General features: G+C 45.6%; 1 protein-coding gene across 7 annotated transcripts in view; it reads left to right on the forward strand.

Moving 5' to 3' along the window:
* Positions 1–22,478, forward strand: part of TBC1D16 (TBC1 domain family member 16) — a 34,074-nt gene that overhangs the window by 6,519 nt on the left and 5,077 nt on the right. For 6 of the 7 annotated variants that reach the window (XM_049812124.1, XM_049812122.1, XM_049812121.1 and 3 more), the window contains exons 2-9: positions 589–824; positions 1,858–2,488; positions 16,172–16,369; positions 17,203–17,350; positions 18,407–18,574; positions 19,270–19,418; positions 20,211–20,345; positions 21,469–21,655. In XM_049812124.1, coding sequence (XP_049668081.1) covers positions 647–824; positions 1,858–2,488; positions 16,172–16,369; positions 17,203–17,350; positions 18,407–18,574; positions 19,270–19,418; positions 20,211–20,345; positions 21,469–21,655 — 1,794 coding nt within the window. In that variant the 5' untranslated portion in view covers positions 589–646. The remainder of the gene's footprint in view (positions 1–588; positions 825–1,857; positions 2,489–16,171; positions 16,370–17,202; positions 17,351–18,406; positions 18,575–19,269; positions 19,419–20,210; positions 20,346–21,468; positions 21,656–22,478) is intronic. The other variant, XM_049812127.1, reaches the window with a different exon arrangement.

Here is a 22,478-nt window from a genome sequence, read left to right on the forward strand (position 1 = left end):
TCACTGCTCAAAAAAACAAATCAAAACAAAACCCCAACCCAAAAACCTCAGATGCACAGCAGGATTATGCCAAAAATTGGTAAGCACAAGATGAACTTGTTTTGATTAATGGTTTTTTTTGGAGATCAGCGGTTACTGTGGATGAAGCAGCAGCCCCTTGTTTAATGTGATGGTCTCAGCAGTTTTTCTGTGCTGAAGGAATCCTCCAGAGTCTACTCTGACTCTTTGACATCCCCAGGACAGTGATACATTGGGCAGCTCTGCATCACTGGGCTATTCCCTTAATGGGCAATTTTCAGTGACAAGCATTACTTTTCTGTTTCTTCCCTCACAGTAACTATTGAAATGTGGAATTTTGCTGCCTTCATATTTCTTTGTTGCAGAAAAAAACATTCCAGGATTCTGTACTTCAGCATCTTTAAAACATAGAGGTGATGTTACAGATCCAGGGCAATTGGAGGGTCTTGCTTGAGTTGTAGGATTGATGCAGCAGTTGATGGGAGACCTGTTCCTTCTCAGACAGTGGTAGGCACATGCTGTGCTGTCATTATATTTGTTCTAACACTATTCTTTCCTCCTTCTTGGCAGATCTTCTGAATTTGGCTCCTGATTAAAGCGGACAGATAATGGAAACATTTCCTTGGCGATGTCTCTGGGGCGACTCCTCCGACGTGCCTCTTCAAAAGCTTCCGACCTCCTGACCTTGAATCCTGGTGGTGGCAGCAGTTCATCTTCCACACTTGATGGGGAGATTATCTATTCTAAGAACAATGTCTGTGTTCACCCACCTGAGCTGCTACAAGGCATCGGGGAGCATCATCCAGGTGATAGGGTGTTGCAGACTGCTCACTCACTTTTTTCTCTCTCCTGAGCTGTGCTTTTGTATCAAAATCTACATCTTGGGCTCTAAAGAATGAAGAGGTGCCAGTGGGGGACAGGGCAAGGCAGTCTTATGGAAGACTAAGGAAAGCCATCCACAAGCTGATCCATCAGCTCTTCTTTTAGTAGGAAAATTGATGATATTTCTCCTTTCTTTTCTGGTCTAGCGTAGATTTACCTGTTTTAGTACATCCTTTTGTATTGCCAGAAGATGGACGGTTGTTATTTGAGGACAGTAACTTCTGTTGCTCTTTCAAATACGTGTTGTTCAGGAAAGCCAAGTATCATCTTGCAATTGTCATTGCTAGAGTGGCCTCAACAACCATTGGTAAAGGGAAAATAAGGAAAACCTGATCGTGGCTGCATGCACTGGAGTAAATGAAGATAAATATTGCTCTGTCCCTTTATTCTCATCTGTTACTGCACTCTTTCATGTTTTCATCAGAGAGCCATGGCTCAGCTTCACAAAACTAATTATTCTGTGGACACTGACCCACACTTCCCTTTTTGTGTGTGTGACCTTTTTTTTCTGTTGGCTTTCCATGGAAATTGTAGCCCTTTAGCTACACTAAGGTAAATGTACTTGAGACAGAAATGTTTAGCTGGCACTTGAAATTGTTTAACTAACAAACAATAGAGGTTTTTCATATGGCAACATATTTCAGAATTTACTCTTGATTAGTAATCCATCCAGGAAGTTGAAGTATTTGCATGTCACTTCTATGTCCACTTAGGGTAGAGAGAATTTAGACTATTCAAAAGCCATATGCAGAACTGAAATTATTTGTAAATACTGAATAATGTTGAGCACTCCACAATTCATTTGGCAGAATTCTCTCCTGGTAAATAAAGGGTTTGTTTTGTCCATGTGTAATGATGGTGAAGTGGGGGGAGATGGGGAAGTGCAAATTTCAGGCTTACGCAGTTTGCTTAGAATAAATCTGCGTCATAACTGATGGCTCCTTTGCTTTCTCAAAGGCTATTTGTGCTTGTACATGGAGAAAGATGAGCTACTGGGAACCACACTTATCCTTGCCTGGGTGCCAAACTCCCGTATCCAGAGGCAGGATGAAGAAGCCCTGCGCTATATCACTCCTGAGAGCTCCCCTGTCCGTAAAGCTCCCCGCAAACGTGGCCGCCACACTCAGGGTTTTGGCATTGTCCAGCAGGCTTCCCCCACTGAGCAGAGAGGGGCAATGATCCTGAAAGGAGAAGACATCTTGACTGTGTCACAGCTTGTGAAAGATGTGGCTTACATCAGCTCCCCCTGTTCAGAAGGGGAGAAGCTCTCCCAGTGCTGCCCCGCGGCAGATGGCACCCACCGGTCCCCCCAGCCTGCCCGCAGTGACTCAGGAATCCTATCGACAATCAGTTCTCAGGAGGAGCAGAACAGGTCGGAGCTGTCTGTGGAGGGGACCGAGGAAGGTCTGGACTGCAGGCCAGAGCCGGGGGAGGATGAGGGGTCCTTGGAGCTGTCTGCTGATGACGTGAGCAGGGACAGTACTTTTGACTCTGATTCTGATGCCTTCTCTTCCCCCTTCTGCCTCTCTCCCATTAGTGAAGCCCTTGGGAAAAGCAGTAGTTCTGTTTTTCTGGATAACGAAAGCAGGTGAGTGCATCCTTTTCTTCAGTTTCTGGCTGAATAGCTGGGGTGCTGGTTGCTGAGCTTGGAGATGCTGAAGGAAATTGAGAAGCTTCACAGTGGCATTGAGCTGAATATCCTGCCTTGCTTCAGACACTTGTATAATTTACAGGAAATTGTTTGCCAGCCAGTTCTGCTTCTGCTCAGTGAACCCTGGCCCTGAACATTCAGGGCTGTATATGTACAGTCCTTCAGGTGAACTGTCTTGAGCCCTGGAAGCAGCATTACTAAATTAAAAAGGTCCTTTGTTGGTTTAATTGGCTGTGCTGAGGAGATGTGCTAGTTACTTCTTGTGGAGAGCCACATCAAAGTGTCTGTCTGACTTCCTCTGAGCTGGGGGTGCCTCTCTGCAAGGCACTGTGTTGACGTGAAGTCTGCATGTATGAGCTTGTCTTGCTGGTGTTCAGAACGTGGTCCCACTTAAGACATATAAATATTAATTCTTGCATGTCTAACCTGGATATTTTAGTCAACACTGGTATGTCTAAGTGTCAATGTTTCTCAACGGCATCTGCAGTAAACTCTACATAGTGGAAAGAGGGCACCTTGGCAAAGGAATAATGAACAGTAGGATACCTATATAACTTACTGTATCGATATGCAATGTTTCTGGCTTTCTGGTCTATGCTCTGTGCAGTGTATCACTCATGTCCAGCTTGGGGAGGATGGGTGTGCTGTGTTCGTGAAGCACTGCGGGGCTGACTTTGAGGATATAGCTCAACTTTGAAAGTATGCTTGAAATTAGGAAAAACAAGTTCTCCTTTGTGCGTGTCAGCAACATACAGACTACATTAAGACTTGACTTTTGAAGAGATTTTGCCGCTTTATTTTATGGGCTAATCTGAAGCCCAGAGCATGCCAGTAAGGACAAGGTTTATGAAGGAAGTTTTCTAATTGATTCAACTCTCTCTGGATATTTTGAAACACTTCAGTGCAGTGATCTCAGACTTTATATCAGCTTTGCATTTGATATGTGTCCTCACAGTGTTCTTCTATTTAACTGTGAGCCCACAGGGTTTTCTGGGCTTGAGCTCTGCAGCAGCTGGGCGGGCAGTGGTTTAAGCAGCCCGGCCAGCACGGCTGTCCCATCCCAGCTCTTCTCTGGCTGCTGAGGGGCATTGCAAAGCAGCTGCAGAGTGCCCAGGATGGGCCTTTGGTTTCCAAATTGTGTTGAACAATGTCAGTTTGACAGTGACCTTTTTAGCTCTCTAAACATGATGCCTGACAGTCTTTTTTGACAAGTATTCATAGGAATGTAGAAGACTGGAACCTACATAAATGTCACAAAACACACCCTGAAAACATTTTACAGAGAGGCCTTTGAATGATTAAATATCAGTCCTAATAACTGACTTTATTTTATTGATTCCTAGGCTTTGTCCCATTCAGTTTGTGTTCTAACACTGGGTTACTGCTTGGGGGTTGAAACTTCAGTTGCATACAATTGCAGAGAATGTTGTGTTGGCTTAGAAATTTCTTGGTCTTGACTTAAAAAATCAGAAAACCCCCAAATCCACTGCTGCCAAAGCCTCTGTTTGTTTAAGGTGTGTAAAATTTTTTTTTCCTTGGAGCAGCACTGACAATCTGTGTGTTTGACCTGTCTCTGTCGCTCTGAAAAAAATGACGTTTTGGGGGTTTTGAAGCATTTTTTTGTAAATAAAGTATAATTAAAATGCTTCTGTGAAAATTTCTGAGTTCCAGCAGTAAGACTCTTAAAGGAAAAATATTTCTGTCTTTCAGTGTGTGTGTGGGGAAGCTGTGGCCTCAGCTGTGGCCCAGTTCACCCACACACCCTGACTAAGGGGTCATTATCCCCACTTGAGTGGTTAGAAGCAGGAGTAGCGAGGGACACGTTCAGAATAATGTCCGAACTGCTGAAAACCAGGAGACTGAACTCATCCTGGGGAAATCCTTGGCCTGGCCCACAAGGCCATGTGCTGTCCAAGGCGTGCAGCAGTCTCGGAGAGTTTTTGCACCCGACAGCAGGCACGGGGAGAGGAGCTGGTGCAGAAGGGTGCCGGCACAGCGTTTGGGGGCACGGCAAGGGGGCAAGCAGCGTTGTGGTTTAGCTGTTTTGCAACACTTGTGCTCTGAGCTGCTAATGGTGTCAGGGAAGGAAGGAAATACAGTTTATTGCATCTTCACTACCTTGCCTGTGAATTTGTGTAGCATTTCCCTGTTGTTTCACAGCCTGGCTCGGGCGAGCCCTCTGCCGGCTTTCCTCGTGTGCTGCCAGAGTCCTGACAGCTCCAGCAATGCAAAGCCTGCCTTTGCAAACACACTGCTCGTGGTCCTGGTAGACTTTTTTTTATTTCCCTTTCTTTTCTTTTCTTCTTTTTTTTTTTAACTCCTCTGGCACCAGTCTGGAAGCCTCGTACAGTGTATGAGGCACTCATAATTTGCAGCAGATTAATAAAACAGACCTTTCATTGTTTGGGACTTCAGACTTGAAAGGCTTTTGTCCAGTGTGTCCATTTTTTATGCCAATTTGTTCTTTCCCATAGAGCCCCCTTGCATGATATCTGCAGGATCTTACAAACTGTTTGAGTTGGAGATTTTGCATAGAATACTTTGTAAAAGTCTTGTTAAAAAGCGTTCTCTTATTTCCTGCGTCCATCCCAGCATTTTGGGGGCGGGGGATGCTGTTTCAGAAGTCACTACAAGCATAAGAACAGCTTCCTTGTTTCTTAAAGTTGTTTTTTTTTTTCTGCTAGCTGCTTCCCATCTGAGCCAGAATTGGAGCGCGAACAAAGTTTGTGCTGCTGGCAGATTGTTTCAACTCTTTTCCCTCCCTACCCCCTGGTCACCACCTCCTCCCTGCAAAGAGGAACGAATGTTTCTGGTTATTTCCCTCTGCACTGGGGAGTTGTTGTAAAGAGAGCTTTGCTTTTCCCCGTGATTGTTTCAGAAGCTGAAGCAATGCGTTGCATGGGTGTTTTAGTCCAGCCATCTTTCTTTCCATGCAATTATGTATCATCAGAAATGGAAAAATGTGACATTGTGAAAGAATTAGGATGCACATGTAGACTTGGATCGGATGAGATCAGAGGCTCAGCAAGCTGCTTGCCAAAATATCTGTATGACCAGGAGTCACAAGTCCCGTGTGCTTCTTGGAGCATCCTCTGAGAAGGTGGCCTGGCCTCCTGGGCAGAAGGGAGCCAACAAACACATACCGGTGCGTGCAGAACAGGGACAGGGAGGAAGAAGGGAGGTAGGCTTGGAAGCATTTGAGTTGCACAACGAGTCAGTCATATTAAGTCAACAACTCGCCTTGTAGAACATAAGGAAATAAAAACGTATCCATTGTTGTTTGGTTTTTTTGTTTGCCTCTGCTTCTCAGTTTGACAGGCTGCCAGGGATCCCATGCAGCGATCGATGCTTTCCTCCCATTTACACAATTCCTCAGGCTACAAGCTATGGGAGTGTCCCATCACCAGCATACACATTCTTCCTTCTCTCTTTAGACGAGCCTGGCACTTCTTCTGCATAGTGCACTCATTTCTCATGGAAAGGTGGCTTTACTCTCTTGGGTTTTGTGTCCGTATTAACTTTGAGGGGCCCTTTCTGCTCACAGTACGAGGTTCCAGCAGGGAGGTACTTAATGTGGGAAATGCCTATATTGATAGCAGCTTTGTCATTGACTGCATTTCTGTAGGAAAGGAGGGATACTGCACATAAAATTGTTCCATTTTGTTCCTTTTCTCTCTTCTTACCGTTGCTTGCTGTCTGTGAGGAAACATTTGCCTTGTTGTCTGAAGGGCACTAATTTGGGACAACTGTACTCTATGCCAGCTTTGGCTTGTTGCTGCCCTGATAAATTACTCTGCTTCCATTTTCCCCATCAGTAAAGTGAAACTAAAAGCCTTTTGTTACATCCTGGTGACCAAATAGCATCTGACACCTATATAATGTCTTTCAACCAATGTTTCTGAAGTTATTTTAACTGACCATGACATCAGATCTATACCAATCGGTTGCGGAAGCACTTAGCGCTCTGTAAGTGGGGTTTGGTTTGGGTTTTTGTTTTTGTGCTGTGCCAGAGTGATCCGTGGTTAACAGGAGCTTTCTCTAGCAATGGGTGGTAGGGCTGCTAAAGGCTTTTCACTTCAGTAGTAAACTGCAGTTGCTGTTACCTGATGAGCACCATGCAAAAATGCTGAAGAGGACAAATAAATGCTGGCATTGGTTCCTTCACTAACTTCAGGCTGGGATGTTGGTCGATACAGTCAGAATTTGGACCACGAAGCCTCCAGTGGTGGAATAGTATGAGTGGGGCAATATCTGGCTGGAGGCTGGAGCTCGGTGAACAGTCCTGCAGGTGATGGAATAGATGCCAGCTCACGCTTTCACAGCGCTTACTTTAAAGGACAAGCAGAAGCAATGTGACCAATGTGGTCACAAATACCAGTGCAAGAAGGAAATGTCTTTCATAAGAAGGCGATCATTTTAGCAGCCAGTAATAAAAATAATGAAACATTTTCATAATGGAGCTGAACGATGGTACAGTTCCCGTGTTCTTCAGCCAACATGAATTCACCGAACAGAACTATTACAAACGGTCTAGGCAAAGCACACAACACAAGGAAAAGCTCCTTTGGTGTTGCAGTTGATGCAATTTTTACAGATGTGTTGCACATCCTGTTGTTAAGCCTCTTCCCAGGGAGCTAATCAGTAAATCACCTTCTCACGAGGGAGCGGAGGCGCAGCGTTACAGAGGGTGGCAGCAGCTGCAGGAGCGGGTGGTAACAGAGCGTACAGTGTTGCATCATGTTGTTTTGGCAGCTCACCTGAAAGGCTTAGTGCTGTTCAGACCTCTGCAGAATAAACAGGAGGCAAAATTATAGGGGAAATGAGCTGAAATTAGTGTGAACTGGCAGGAGCTCTGGAGTCATCAAGAGGTTGGGAATTCATCGCTGTTGTAACAGAAGTGATTATATTCTTAGAACCAGGGGAATTGGTCACAGACTTCTAAATCTCCTGTAACTTCTTGCAGCATCTTGGGTCATGCTATCTTACTTTTGATGATTTCAGCCTTAGGGATGAGTGCATGGGGTGCCTCACTGCTTCTGGTTCAGGCTCCAATTCCCCAGGACCTTGCCCAATCTAGTGCAATTTATGATGTTAAGACTCCAAAGCACCTAATTCCATTTGTACCCAAACCTGTGCCCAGGAAAAAAATATCCCCAAATCCTTCTTCCAGCAGCAGGACAGCCCTTTTTCCCTTCTCCTTGAGTCGTGGGGTAGGTGTAAACTTCCCAAGGCAGTGCTTTCGGGTGGTCTGTGCAGAGCCAGGTACTGGGAAGAGGAGCTGGCCTTAGTGGTTGGCTGTCAGCAATGCTGTGTAATTAATTAAAGTTGTTACCGTCTGCAAAGCTGAGAAGGTTGGACAGATCCAAGAGATTGCGGAGGCATACGGCTCTATCTTGCTTTATATAAATATTTGAACAGCAAGAACATTAATTATAGCAGGTTTGTTTTTTCCCTCCGTTGGTTCGCTGCCAGATTTCTGTGGAAGAAAATAGTGGCAGCTAACTCGAGATCGGGAATTGCAGCTAGCGGGCTCGTGAAGCTTATTTATTTGGGGTTTCAGGGGAGGAACAGTCAGTGACGAGAGCAGGGGATGCCGAAGGAGGAGATCCCAAAACGGGAGGGATGGAGGAACAGAGGGGAACCGCTTTGCCCACCCCACCCCCGACCCCGACCCCGGGTTTCTGGGGCGCCAGGCCTTGTTGGGGTTTGCTTACGAGGACGGGAAGGCTTTAAACTCCCTCTTTCGGACGGGGCTTCGCTTCCGCAGCGCCGCCGGGGCCGGGGCCGGGGCCGTGAGCGCGGGGCCGGGGCCGGGGCCGGGGCCGTGAGCGCCGGGCCGGGCCGGGCCGGGCGGGTGGCGCGGCGCGGCCGCCAGGGGGCGCGCTCTGCCCAGCGGCGCGGCCGGGCGCGTCCCGGCGGCCGCTCGCCACCCCCCCCCCCCTCCCCCGCCGGTAGCCCCGGTGGCCGGTGAAACCGAGGGCCCGCCTGCTGCCCGCCCCCGTGCTGCCTCAGCAGAGCCGCGTTAGGGAGCGCTTTGCCCCCGGGTACGGCGCTGCACCACCCCACCCCGTGCCCCCAGGCTGAGGGGCCGTGGGTCCCTACCAGCCGCCTTCCCTTGGGCAACTGCGACCCCAGAGAATTATTGACGGTAAAATTACAGCCTGGGCTTGTGCTAGAGAACCAGAGGATTTCTGAGGGGTTTGGGGTGGCAGGCTGGCGTGACAGGCCGGCCAGACCGCGAGAGCAGGGAGACGGGGCGGGCGGGAGCGGGGTAAAACACACCAGTGGCTGTGTTCTCCGGGAGGTATTGCAATAAAGTGCCTTTTCCCAGGATATTGTTGCGTTTCTTCTGTTCCTTATTTATACGATCGTAACGCCCAGAAATCCTAATTGAGAGTGGAGATAAATGGTGCTGGCGGGTATCCAGAGCTTTGTGGGGGAAGAATTGCGTTAACTGGATCAAAATAAAGAGCATGTCCCCTCTAAAAGTACAACAGTATATGCAAATAAATCTGCATAGTCTCTGTCTTCTTGGCTCGGTCCTCGCAATTATAACAGCATTAAGCATTTGCAATAACTCTGAAACATGCTTTTAGTCAGCTCTCCTTTTTCCTCTCCCTTTTCTGCTACTTGAAGAAAGCTCTCCCCTTGGGAAATCCGCATTGTATTGTGGAAACAGTGAAATTCTCTCTGGGTGGTGTTGGCTCTGCTAATACTGGGTCAGCAGCAGTGCAGAGTCCGGGGAGTTGGTTAACTTCGTCTGTCAGTAAAAAGTCCCCCTGAAATTCCCAGTTCATTGCTTAGAGCCAAGAATACAAGAACAAAGGTAATCTTCAGGGCTTTCAAGGGACCAGGGTTTTGAAGGCTTGATTGTAATTAGCATAATTAGTGTAGAATTTTATTTTTGCATGGATAGAACTGAAAGAAAAAAGCAAAATAATCCATTGATTTTAAATATAAAATAAACACTGGTAAGAAAGGTCCCCTTTTCCAGTCTGGAATAGGCTGAAAAGCAAACATTCTTTTTCGGGCTTTGCTGAGAAATCACTTTTTCCATCTAAGGAATTTTTTTTTTTAAGTGTTGCATTTCGATTGATTTATTAATGAGCTAAAGCCTAGGCATGAGGTGCCCCTTCTCTGTATGGATTGTAAAAATCTGCCATTCAGCTTTTGGAATATTTTCCTTCCTTAAAATGAAGGTAACATTTGCATCATTGAGCAGCATACGCTCGGCTCTAAATGATTTGTTGTGTTTGGCTTCTCGGGAGCTATGTGTATTTTATTCATAAGCATCGAACTGCTAACTCTGCCCCTGCTACCTCACTGCAACAAGAAGTCACAGAGAAAAACCTTGGGTTTTACCTAAGTAGCCTACACCTGTCTGGAAGTCTCATCTGTGAAAAACAGATTGCTTGTCTTTTAACTGAAGGTATATGTGTATCACATTCCAGACTTCAATTGGGTAAAAGAGATTAAAACACACATTAATTCACTGCAAACTTCAGATTTTTTTTTCCCCTTTCCCATATACATTCAAAATAATTAACTCAAGAATTCTGGGTTTATTTTGTTTTCCTTCTGGTTTAATTCACAGCAGTTGGGGGGAACCCTTTGGAGGTGAGCAGGACTGTTTTTCTAATGCCCCCTCTCGCTGGCTAAAATCACTCGGCTTCCCTTCAGGCCACGAGGACTTGGAGGAATGAATTAGGAGCAACAAAGCCCCCAGTGTAGTGAGGCTTCTCGCTCAGCTGCCGCCCTCCTCGCCGGAGCGGGGCCGGAAGGCAGCACCCAGCGCCGCTCCAGAGGTGGGTCATCCCGGGGCGCCGGCCGCTCCGCCGCACAGGTCGGCTTTTGTCTGCCAAGATTTGGGATGATGAACCGACGGCAGAGGCGGACGCTGCGTGTTCTACCTGCGCTGGGTGGTTGTGCGTGCTCTGGGAAGGCAGTCAGGGTGCTGTAAAAGTGGATTGCGATAGCCGCGTAAAGCATAACAAATTGTTTTGATCTTTATTTCTCAAGGACAAACCAATTACGCCTATCAGAAGGCAAAGCTGCATAATTGGGTTTCCTTGAGTCCCTTGTTCCGTTGTGTTAAAATATTTTATGGCAGGCTTGTGTTCGCAGAGTTGATGTTAATTCAGAGCCCCGTCCCTGACCACGAAGTTGCTGTTACAGTCCAAGGTCAGAGGGTGAACGTAGAAGTTGCTGCCCTCCCCACAGCATGTGCTGGTGAGGTGGCCAACGTGTAGACGGCTGGTAACAACAAACTACCTTCTGCTCTTTTTCTGTACAGGGAAAGGGAGGGATTCCAACGCTTTTAAGATGTAAACAGCTTGTTCTTTGAATATCGTTAATACCAAGAGTGACTAACAATAATACGCTGACTTTTAGAAGCGCTGTTGAATCTGCTTCCTGGTGCCGAGCATGAAAGGATACAATTATTTTTCATAACCTTTTATTTTCCCTTTACGGCAAGCTAAGCAAAGCAAGTTTGTCAGAGGCAGAGTGCTCCTAATTTGGTCTCCAGTGACCTCTGCAGCTGTGATTGGCAGGCTGGTGTCAGGAAGGAACTTGTGCCTGTGAGATAGAAATGAGCAGAACAAATGCCGTAGGACAGCTTGGGTTCCCTGGAGGACACAGGCTAAAAAAGGTGAAAGAAGTGCAATTACAGGAGGTTTTCAGCACAGAAAGTTAATTAGCTACTAAATAGCATTTAGTGCAGTTCAACGTGAGGAAATTTATGTTTTGAAAGCAAACAGATCAATGGAAAGCCTGTGGAACAAGCTTTTGGAAAGTCCATGTTGACATTCATGTACTTTGTACTGTAACGTCCTGGGCAGTTTTTCACAGGTTTCCCCAACAAATGGGAAGAATTGTTAGATTTGTTTCCACACGCATTTGCAGACATATAGATACGCTTCCACATGAGGATGTTTTGACATTTAATTTCAGAAATTCTGGTTAGGCTTTCATCCAGACTATCTAACACCTTTTTCCCTATTCAGTGAGGTCAGTGTAAATCAATTCTGTTCAGGCTCTCTGAGGCAAAGGAACTTCAAGTTCCAAATATTTTCAGCCAAAGGGTGAATTTAACACAATTCTTAACCTAGTTACTCGTCTGTGCTGATCAGATGCGAGAGCTGGTGCGACTGCAGCATTTCACTGTCAACGACTGGCTCTGCATGGCCACGCTCCTCCGGAAGCTGGTGCCATCCTGCGAGTGTCCTTCCAGTCCTCCTCTGCAGCATTACACAGAATGAGCAGAAACATTTCAACAAATTTTTTTAAATCCCAAATCACCAATCTGTTTTCTTTTGCGCATCTTTCATATGTCACTGAAGTCAGCACGTTTCACAATTCATAATATATGTATATTGTCAAGGACACTTTTTTTATCAGAACAATAGATTTGGGTTCCAGCTGCCCAATATTACCTCACTTTGTACATTCGCTACACTAAATTTTTAGGCGTTTCAGGACAGCTTTGAACTTTTATTGATGGATTATTTATTTGAAGCTATCTGTCTTACATGTTTTAGGCAGCTGATGCTGCCATGAGCTATTTCACCTTGCTGGAAAGAAGAGGAACCTAGAAGGTCAGTGCCTGTGGGGAATAGTGGAGAAACAGAGAAATGCTAACCCCTGGGGAGGAAAAGGGGCATGTAATTCCCATTACATGGATGCTCATACATTATGATGATACTTATTGTCTGTAAATGATGCTTCACAAGCCAACATGCAGGAATAGCTCGGGCTGTAAGGAAAGCTGTTATTAGTGAAGGCATGCTTTAGTACAATGGTGATGGAGAGCCAACTGAGGAGGGTTTGGCTCTTGCAAGAGGCTCTCTGGGAATCGGGTGGTGCATGCTGACAGCTTAGGTAGCTGCCACATCAGGGGTATAATCTTCAGCCCCTTTCCCTCTTATAATTACATTTGTCACATTGTGTCATACAATGAGTTATTGGATCTTTGTTGCTGAAATAGCCTTCCCATGTAATTGGTGCAGGTCTCTGCCCTGGCTCTATAACAGAAATAATAAATGGTTTTATCTGTCTTTATGCTGTAGGTGTGTACAAATGCTTTGACTGCATTTAACTACTACATTACTGCATGTCGAAAGTCTCACTTGCAGTGTGGCTGACCTCCTCGGATTGGGCGTGTGAGAGAGTTCCCATGCAGTGGGAGGAGGACGATGGCTGCCTTACGCAAGCACTTCCTTTCTTAGGGGCTACAAAAGTTCGAGGAATGTAGATACGGTTGATTGCTGTAGTTGATTGTTGAGTGGAGAAAATACAGCACCACCTGTTCTTGCTCACCAGCAAGAATGAGATGTATTTTGAGACAAAAGAGTAATGGGACTTCAGTAAGGAGAAAACACTTAAGTGGAATCGTGAATATGTCCGTGGGTTTCCTGCCTCAGGTTTTGCTAATCCTCCTTATTTTTTTTTCCCTGTCCCTTTTATTCCCGTAGACCATGGCACTTGTTCTCTTGTTTTGCTGAGCAGTGCTGCATACTAGCTGGCGCTCTGTTTTTCCTGTATCCCACAACTCAAAGTCTCTCTGGAATGTTCCTCCAGCTATTTGCCTTGCAGTGCTTCAGCTCCCTGCTTTTGCAGGGCACTCTGGTATAAATTCCTCGTCTAGCAGATACAATAGTCTGACAACAGATACAATACTCTGACAAATAATAAATTCTTCCCTTGCATCTGTGTATCTTGCGTGCCTAGTTAGAAGACTCCCCAGAATCCACAAAATTAGCATTGCTCATACTACTTGTTACTTACATACAGAATGATCTCAATATTAAAATTATATTTAAAAGTAGTCCAACAGATTAGAATCTTTTTTTTTAATCAATATATACAGGAAAAAGTAATTTTAAACACAGTGAGGTTTTTTTCTTAATTTCCACAGTGACTAAGTATGCACCAATGTAGGAGGTGGTACTCTCTGCATCTACTGTGTATGAATGTAGGTGTTCATCGACCTCTCTGAAGGGCATGGGGTGTACAGATGTCTCTTTCAGATTTCATCTTCTACATCAATGAAAACGTTGGAATTGCTTCCGCGTATGTTGGATGCGTGTGCAAGCTTGTAACTAGTGGCTAAATGTAAACATTTTGACTTGAAGAAGCATTTCCAGAAAATATAACATTGCCAGCACCTTTGTAACTGGCCTTTCCAGCCTCCGGTAGCTACTTGCATATCTGAAGCAGATTTTGGTTACATAGCAGAAGGAACTGCAGCTGGCAGTAGCATTCTGTACTGAGGAGCTACACAATTCCTGGGGATCAAAGCGAGCCTGCCCAGCTCTACTGGTAACTATTGTTTCTTGGCAGTCGTCTCTCTAACGCTGGTCGTTTGAGATGATGGTCTTTAAGAATGGGCACGTTGGCCTTTGTGACGAGGGAACTGCAGGACAATGATCCTCACAGCCAACCCAGCTTCCAGCCCTTTGTCGTACTGACCAGTTCATCTTTGCAAGAGTTTTAGAAAATTGGTTGCCTCTGCTTAGTCTTTAAACTAGTTTGAGTCATCTCTTCCAGGAAAATCCTGTGTAACCAGCTGTGGCTGTTATGAAGTGTTGCTCCATAAATACCAGCTGCTTATAGCAAGCAGTCCAGCACAAGTGTCTTGAACCAGGACTCCTATTACTTTTGCATTAACATGAGATACTGAATGTTTTAGAAAGTGTGATATTTTGCAGCTTTATCAGAAAGTAATGCTTGATTTTTCACAAAGGCGAGTACAGTTTTCATGGAAAAATTCACAAGGTGCAGGTGGTAGTGTATAGCTACGCTTGAGACTGGAAGTATCCTGGTGTCTAACCTAGAAAAACTGCTATCGTTCCTCTTTGAGGGAGTTTGGGTATCTTGTGTGATCCCTGCTCACATGGCGATATTGCCATGTCACTTCTAAGACCTCAACCTCCAAATGGCTTGAATGTAAGTTTTGCTTTGATGCTTTCTTTCAGAAAAACGGAGCAGCAGAACTTCACGAACAGAGTGCTCTTTTAGCTGAAAGTAAAACAGACTTTGGTCTCATCTACATAATGCTGCAGAACCAGAGAAGGGGGCTCGGGGATTTATTTCCCATGCGTGTGGGCGCTAAGGTTTTGAGTCATACATTTGAACTGGGCGGCTCACAGGGGCTTGGTTAAAAATTTAACCCACAACTAACTGGGATGTCCGGAGACCTGTCCATTGGAATGCAATGACCTGAACCATGGGTAGATGCCGCAAATAAGGCTCGTCCCTGTGGAAGAGGCACTGTAGCCAGGCTTGGAAAGCATACTGATGTGGTGTGCTGCAGATGCATGCTGAGTGTGTGATTTTCAGCGTTCAGTGCCTACATTGTTAGATAAGCGGATTAGAAAACATTGCATAAAGTGGCATTGCAGGGGGCTGTCTTTATACCTGCTACTTGCCTTGTTTTGCAAACCCTGATTTCACAGCGGAACCCATTCAGAGTTTGCGCTGAGATTGTTCACATGTATTGGCCTTTTTAAGAATCAAGGGGTCACAGTTTCAGATTCACTTAATTCTCAAAGCAGTGATATTTTTCTTTTGGGATCAGGGCTGGTGGCGGGCATGTGGTTTTTTTTAATCTAAACTCAGTTTACTCTTACAGATAAATATCTGGGGTGCAGTGAGCTCCTAGCATATTGGAAAACAGTTGGGTTCACTTTCTCTACTTTGTGGTGGGTTAAAGAGCCCATGTGTAACTTCCTGCTCCTTAACTCTCCGAAGTTTCAAGTTTTCAAGCAGAAACCATTTGTATAAAGATTATACACGTGAATCCAGGCTTGTCAGGTCCACTGGCAAAGGCGTAATGAGAAACTCGAGTTCAGGGGAAATATCTTTGGATCTTACTGGTCACTGAGGGAATTTGCCAGATGGGATCCTGAGTCAATGCTGCCATCTGAATGCACTCACTCCTCGCGTCCCTGGCTCAGTGCGAAGCAGCTGAGCTGCCTGCTGAAGAGGTTGCTTAAGCTGTGGGGCAAGACGTCTCTTCCTTGGGACGTTAGTCACTAAGTGCTGTTGGAGCTGCTGAAGCAGCCTGTCAAGCACCTGTACTTCGGCAGTCATGTTTTTTCAATGGCCCAAGGTTTTCCATCCCAAGGGGTCATCAATCCCAGAGGCACAATGGTTTGAAGGGGTCCTGCAGCTTAGGGCTCTGTGGCATGGGCTGGAGAGCGGGCAAGTGCCTGCCGTACCAGCTCCCCAAACCGATCCTTGTGCTGTGCCAAAGGAGCAGGGGATGGGCCACTCCTCGGAGCAATCTGGGCTGTTCCCACATGGGGCTTCTTAATTTTGCCTTCTCAAAAGTCAACGTTTTGAGGCATGATGTTGGCTCTCCCCAGTTCAGTGTGCAAGTTAGGAAGAGACCAAAAATAGGATCGGTTTTTGGGATGGTAGGGAATTAATTTAAATAAAAATAGTTTAATCTCTTATGTGGGCTGTCAGTTATTGACTCCTTAGACCTGTACTGAATTCCAATTTCAGAGCTCTGACAAAAGATTTTTAACATGGAGCATCTGTGGTTATTGCATGTAACTGCAGTCGTCTTTGGCTGATGTCTTGCGGAGCTTTCTTCCTCCATGTTCTTGTCTGCAGGGACACGTGTGACAATCGCATGACCTGCTCCACCAGCTCGGCCTCCAGCCTTGACACCAGTGCCCAGTTCCAGGAGAATAATGGGCAAATGCAGAGCACCAGATGGGACGAACAGCAGAAAGTATTTGCCCTCGAGCAGGTCTGTGGTGTCTTTAGAGTGGACCTGGGACAAATGAGATCCCTTCGTCTCTTCTTTAGGTAACGTATTATTGTGTGTGGTATTTGTGTGCGCTCTGGATCAGTGCGCACTGGGCTCTGGAGGCAGATGGCTTCTGCAGTCCTCCTTGGAAGTCTTTCCCTAACAGTTCTCTCCAGGAAAGCAAGTGTCAGCCTTCCCAAGGAGAGCCTCTGAATTACAGTTATGGGGCCTAAAGGACTTTTTTCCCTAGTAAGGTAAAGGTTGCTCTTAGCTGTCTTACCAAAAATGTTTCAGATAGCCTGGAAGCATGGAAAACATCTTTACCTATGGTACCTCCTCTCTTGCCTGCCTCTCACTAGGGCTCCTCTACGGTCTTGCTGCTCTTAGTCTCTTAGTTATCTTTCAAATTATTACAGAAGTTATTAAAAACATTTTTACTCCCTCTTTTCACTTTCACTCCCTGCTTCTTTAGACAATGCTGTGTGTGACCAAGTCCACTCATCCATAGGAGCTGACTTTGTGTACTGCCTTAATGTTGCTGGGGCATACTTCTTGGGTTTTTTTCTCCAGGGAAGACAAAATTTAATTCCTTCACGTGATGGAAGGGTAAAAGAGTGCCATTACCAGGCACAAGTGGAGCTTCTTGAGCAAAATGGTCACTATGGCCATGTCATAGATTCATAGAATATCTCAAGTTGAAAGGGACCATAAGTATCATCAAGTCCCAGAGCTGTAAAATACTTCTGTGCCCTGTTTTAAGGGACAACTTGGTGCTACACTTCTTTGTAATTTGCTTTCCTCTCTCTCATCTGATATTCCCCCTTCCTGCTGGGCCCCTCGTTATCCTGGGCAATATAAGCAGGTTGTTCTCCCCTGTTGTTTTGTCCCACAGTGATGAGGCATGCACCTGTGGACAGCTGGTTGTTGCGAGCAGGGAGAGCCAGTACAAGATCTTCCATTTTCACCATGGTGGCCTGGATAAACTGTCCGAGGTGTTTCAGCAATGGAAGTACTGCACAGAGACCCATCTCAAGGACCAGGTACCCGAGCAAGGTTCATGGGGCAAAGGGTTTTTTTCCAGCAGATGTTTCACACTTAGGCTTTTAGCCAGGGGAGCATGTTGGAGAAATGAAGCTATGAGTTCATGTCACCAAGTCAGGCAGAAAGCTGCAATGTTTTGGGTGTTGTTTAGGATGCAACTGCGAGTCGGACGCGAGGTCTCTCTTGTACTTGCTTGTCCCCATGCATTCCTGTTTTGCCTGTGGAATATGGGGGAAGATAATACAGAAGACTTGCTTAGGTAGTTATTTTGCTAGACCCGACAGGTCACCAGTGTGCTTTAGGCATGTAAGGTGGCTGGGAAATCTGCAGTGGTAGGTCTGAAATTCTGTCAGAGTCTTTCATCCATTTTGTGAAGCGTAGCACACTGCTTTGGAAAATGTTTTGACAAGGCATCTTGCCATATTTTGTTCAATCTACATACAAATGTGATAAGAGCTCTTTAATTATCTGTTTAAGATACTGTATGTGCTTATTAGAAACAGTGATTTTTAAATTTCCATCCTTCCCACAGAGCCCCCTGCTGCTTTTCTTATTATGGTCGCATGGGCTCACTTTTTGCATTGAACAACCTTTGATTTTTAAATTAAATGTCAGCTGCAGTCTTGCATTGGGATCATGAGTGCCCTTAGAGAGCCTGGCAGTGCAGTTCCCTGCTTGCCTAACAGCAATCCCTTTGTATATGGCCAATCATATGTAATTTATTGCAGGCATTCCTGGCAGGGTGAAGTTTTGCTGTAAGCAGCATTAATTCAGTTTCAGGTCAGGGATAAGATTGGGGGAGGAATGGAAACAATTTTTTTTTAAGATGAAGCTGTTTTGTGGTACTCAGATTTTTAATTATTCTAATCACTCTTGCTATTGTAATGGTTGGAATTTAAAAAAAAAAACAACCTCCCCAAGTGCAGTGCCTCAGTGCTTAATCCTATGCGAACCACGCGAAAAGGTTTTCCTGCTCTGAAAATAACCGGGTTTCATACTCTGCTGCTATCTCTGGCTCCTGCCTTCAGTTTTTTGTTTTGTTTTCCCTCATTCAGCAGCTAACTGATGAGAAAACATGTATGCAGTTCTCCATCCGCCGTCCCAAGCTGCCCTCCTCGGAAACCCACCCGGAGGAGAACACGTACAAGCGTCTTGATGTGTCTGCCTGGCTCCATCACCTGAATGAATCCGGACAGGTGGAAGAGGAGTACAAGCTGCAGAAGGTGAGAGGGCTGGCTGCTGCGGTTTTGATCCTTTCTCTCCTGCCACAGAGTGTGAATCCCCAGGTGGAAGCCGCAAGAGTTTGCTTTCATGCTGGGGGCAAGAACTGGGTGTTTGAGAGTCTAAAGAGTGGCGTATACTGCTTGCCTGGAGGTCTTGCTGGGACTGCAGATGGGTCTGCTACAGGCAGGATGGTAGAGCATCTCCCTGGCCAAGCAGGGCGAGGTTCTCCAGCTTCTGCTGCCAGTTGGAATTAGTAAACCAAAGCGTCCAGTGCTAGACGTGTTTGCAAAATGCAGTGTGAACAAATCAAAGGAAGAAAAATCGAGATTACGGTATGAAATAATGCAGGGCTTGCGGAGGAGCACTGGGTCCAGGTCCTGAGAGAGAAGTTTGCAGTGAAATGCAGTGTCTCCAAGATTGAGGATTAAGCCGTGACATGAGAACGACACGTTAATCATAGAGCCTCTCCAGGGGGGGTTATTGACATTGAAATGAGCCCGATTTGTGTCTCGTCTGGGAATAGAAGGCCAGCACTTTCCCTCTAAACATGTGCAAATTGCAGGAGCTTGAATCAAGGCGTCACTTGTCAGGAAAGAACTGCAAAGCCACCAAAGCATAGTAGCAGGCACTTTCTTGTTGCTGTTTTGGGGGATGCTAAAACTGTACCAGTCATAACTTTTGCTCCTTCTTCTAGGCCATATTCTTTGGTGGGATTGATATTTCCATCCGTGGGGAGGTGTGGCCCTTTCTGCTGCACTACTACAGCTACGAGTCCACCTCTGAAGAGAGGGAGGCACTGAGGCTGCAGAAGAGGAAAGAATACTTTGAAATCCAGGAGAAACGGTAACAGACCAGCTTCATCCTCCCCTGCTCATCTCTCCTCAGGCGTGACGTCACAGTCATACCGCTGGTGACATACAGAGTCTCTGCCTCCTTCGCTTCAGGAGAGGCTGATTGGAGTAGAGAGAGAAGTGAGAGGGATGGTAAAGGAGGTGTATCAGGCACAGCTGACCTCTTCAGGATCTGGAGCTAATACCGTATAGCTCAAATATTTTCTTTCTTGGGGTCTTGAAACAGGCTCGTCAGTACCACATAGGGAAGCTTATCTCACAGGCAAGACTAGAAGCAGAACATGTTGGTTTAGCATCCAGAAGGTGAAAATGGGGTCTTGTATTTCTTTGTAAATATATCTGGATGTAAAAATTGGAAAGAAGAAGGAATATCTAATTCAACAAAGTTATTACTGCAAGAACTGTATGTTGTAATCTAGTTGTGGGTACATTTAAGCTGGAGTGGGACAGTAGTATTATTAATTAGGAGGCAATCAAAACAAAGTGGTGAGTTCTGATGTGCCACCCACAAGTAGCAGTGGAGAGCAGAGTCCGACTGCTTCTGAAGTGGAGTTTATCACATAAAACACATCATGTCATCCCATTTATAACCCAGGAGGCTCCTTCTAGTAATCTGTTTGGACAGAAAATATGCTATTCTGGACAGACCTGCTTGTCTTTTTTTCAGGTGATGAGTACAGGGATAGTTTTTCTCTGAAAACTCAAGCTTAAATGAGGTTTTTTGTTCCTTGTGGCAATCATATTCTTTCTTGGCAATGTACTCCTGTTGCTCCTCAATTTTCAGGCTTTCAATGACTCCAGATGAACAGAAAGAGTTTTGGTGTAAAGTACAGTTCACGGTAGATAAAGACGTCGTGAGGACTGACCGCAGCAACCAGTTCTTTCGAGGGGAGGACAACCCAAATGTGGAAACTATGAGGTGAAGTGTCTGATTCTAGTGTCCCAAACAATGTGTCCTACTGAAGGTATAGAAAACTCAGTAAGGCCCCCTGGCCCAGGCTGCCTGGGTCACTGCCTTGGGAATGCGGAAGAGCACCGTGCGTGTGGTGACTGGTATCAACTGATGCAAAAACAAGGACTTCTTCCCCAGTGCTTTCACTACTGCTTTAGCCATTGACTTCTTGATATAACAACCCTGCTCCCATCACCTAGCTTCCCTGCGTACATAGGCACAGAAGAGGTGTGAGCCTTCTGTAGCTATGGGAGGGTCATGGGTGCTGCAGCAGGGTTGTGGGCAGTTGCTTGGGTCCGTGGTTCTCCTGACAGGGTGGAAGACAAGAACGCCAGAGTCTGCTTCATGGGTGTGTGACTTGTAAATGTGTGCCTACAAAACAGTTAGATTTCATCTAACAGTATGGCTTGGAGCCTCATGGATGTGTAGGCATCAGGTCTCCTTTCCCATGGGCCCTTCATTTCTGTCCTCTTAGTCTTTTTAAATTCTCATTTTCTTTTTATATTTTGGTGTCTGTGTATTGAAAACCTTATCCTGAAGTTTATTTTGCTGGACTGATGTTTGCAGCAGGGTTATCTGTATGTGTTAAAGCACCTTACAGTAGGGTCACATGTCTTTGTATCTGAGATGAACTGTGTTGTTTGTTCATACTGCACTGCTCCCAGTGGGCTGTACTGTGGTTGGGAAATAGGAGCCTAAAGGGGTTCTGTTCAAATCCATTGTCTTAAGCTGCTGTGTGCTATCCTTGTTGCCCATCCAGGAGCCTCTCTGGATTGATTCAAAAATGATATAATCCTAAAAAATGAGAGTTCCATTTAGGTATAGTGTTCGTGTGTCTTTGTTATGCTTCTAGATATAGTTCTTTCAGGGAAAGCAGTTCTGTGGGGTGCAGCGTGCTGTACAGGTGCTCAAAAGTTCACAAGCCTCCGGGTGCAATTGCGAGTTAATCTTTTAGATGGCAGGAGTGATCTGTTGCTCTTCTGCACTTTGCCTGACTCAGCCTGTACAGTGGCAGTTGGGAAAGGGCACTGCACTCAGCTGTGACATGCCCTCTCCGTGTCTCACCTCTCCACTTGCATCTCTTCTCCAGGAGAATCTTGCTGAACTATGCAGTATTTAACCCAACAATTGGATACTCCCAGGGGATGTCCGACCTGGTTGCCCCACTCCTGGCAGAGGTCCTAGATGAGTCGGATACTTTCTGGTGCTTTGTAGGATTGATGCAGAACACGATCTTCATCAGCTCACCCCGGGATGAGGATATGGAGAAACAGCTGGTGAGGCTGAATGCTGAGCTCCCTTTAGCCCTGTCTTTAGCTTCTCCTCTCCCCAGTCAAATTAGAAGAATGCCATAAAGCAGTTACCTGGGCTGTTGGGTTCCAGCATGCTGAATCACACTCCAAAGCCACAAAATACCTGGTGGCTAAAATTGATCCCAAGTGATTGGGACACTCCAGAGGCAGTTATAGCCAATACATTTTCAAAGTAAAGCTACCTTGGTTATGATAAAGGGTGCTGATTCAAGGCATCTTTTATGATCAAATGTATTTAGGGTACTGTTTGCTTTAACTTTGCACTTCTCTCAGGCAGTGAAGGCTCACTGGTTTGGTTTTGTCCTGATTCTGGGGCATTTGGTGTGAATAAGGCAGAGGAGTTGATTGAGCTGCAACCCTCTTTTTTTGTGAGATTTTTTTAAGGTCTTAATATTTTTAATAGATTTTAAAAATTATGTTCAAAAGAAAAGCCTTATATATCTGACAGAATTTCTTAAAAGAAGGTGATCTTTTTTAAAAATGGGAACGTTTTAGGTTTTAACATGAACTTCAGTTGTTTTCTGGTTAAGATCCTGAAAAATCCATTCTAAACCTGAACAATCCTGTCCAGGTCATGATGGCACCAATTTAAAGCGGTAAACTTGTGGTGGAAACCCCGTGGGAGGCTGCTGGTGAGGTGCAGTTAGTTAATGTACAGATTTATGCACTGTAATGTGCCTGTATAGTCAGGCTTTCCAAAATCACTTCCATATTGCTCGGCCTCTATTGAATTGAAATATTGCCTGAGATAGCTATGTCCTTCCTTTTCTCTAGTTTTTACATCTCT

Source organism: Accipiter gentilis, chromosome 10 (genome assembly GCF_929443795.1).
Source record: "Accipiter gentilis chromosome 10, bAccGen1.1, whole genome shotgun sequence".
NCBI classification, from domain to species: Eukaryota; Metazoa; Chordata; class Aves; order Accipitriformes; family Accipitridae; genus Astur; species Astur gentilis.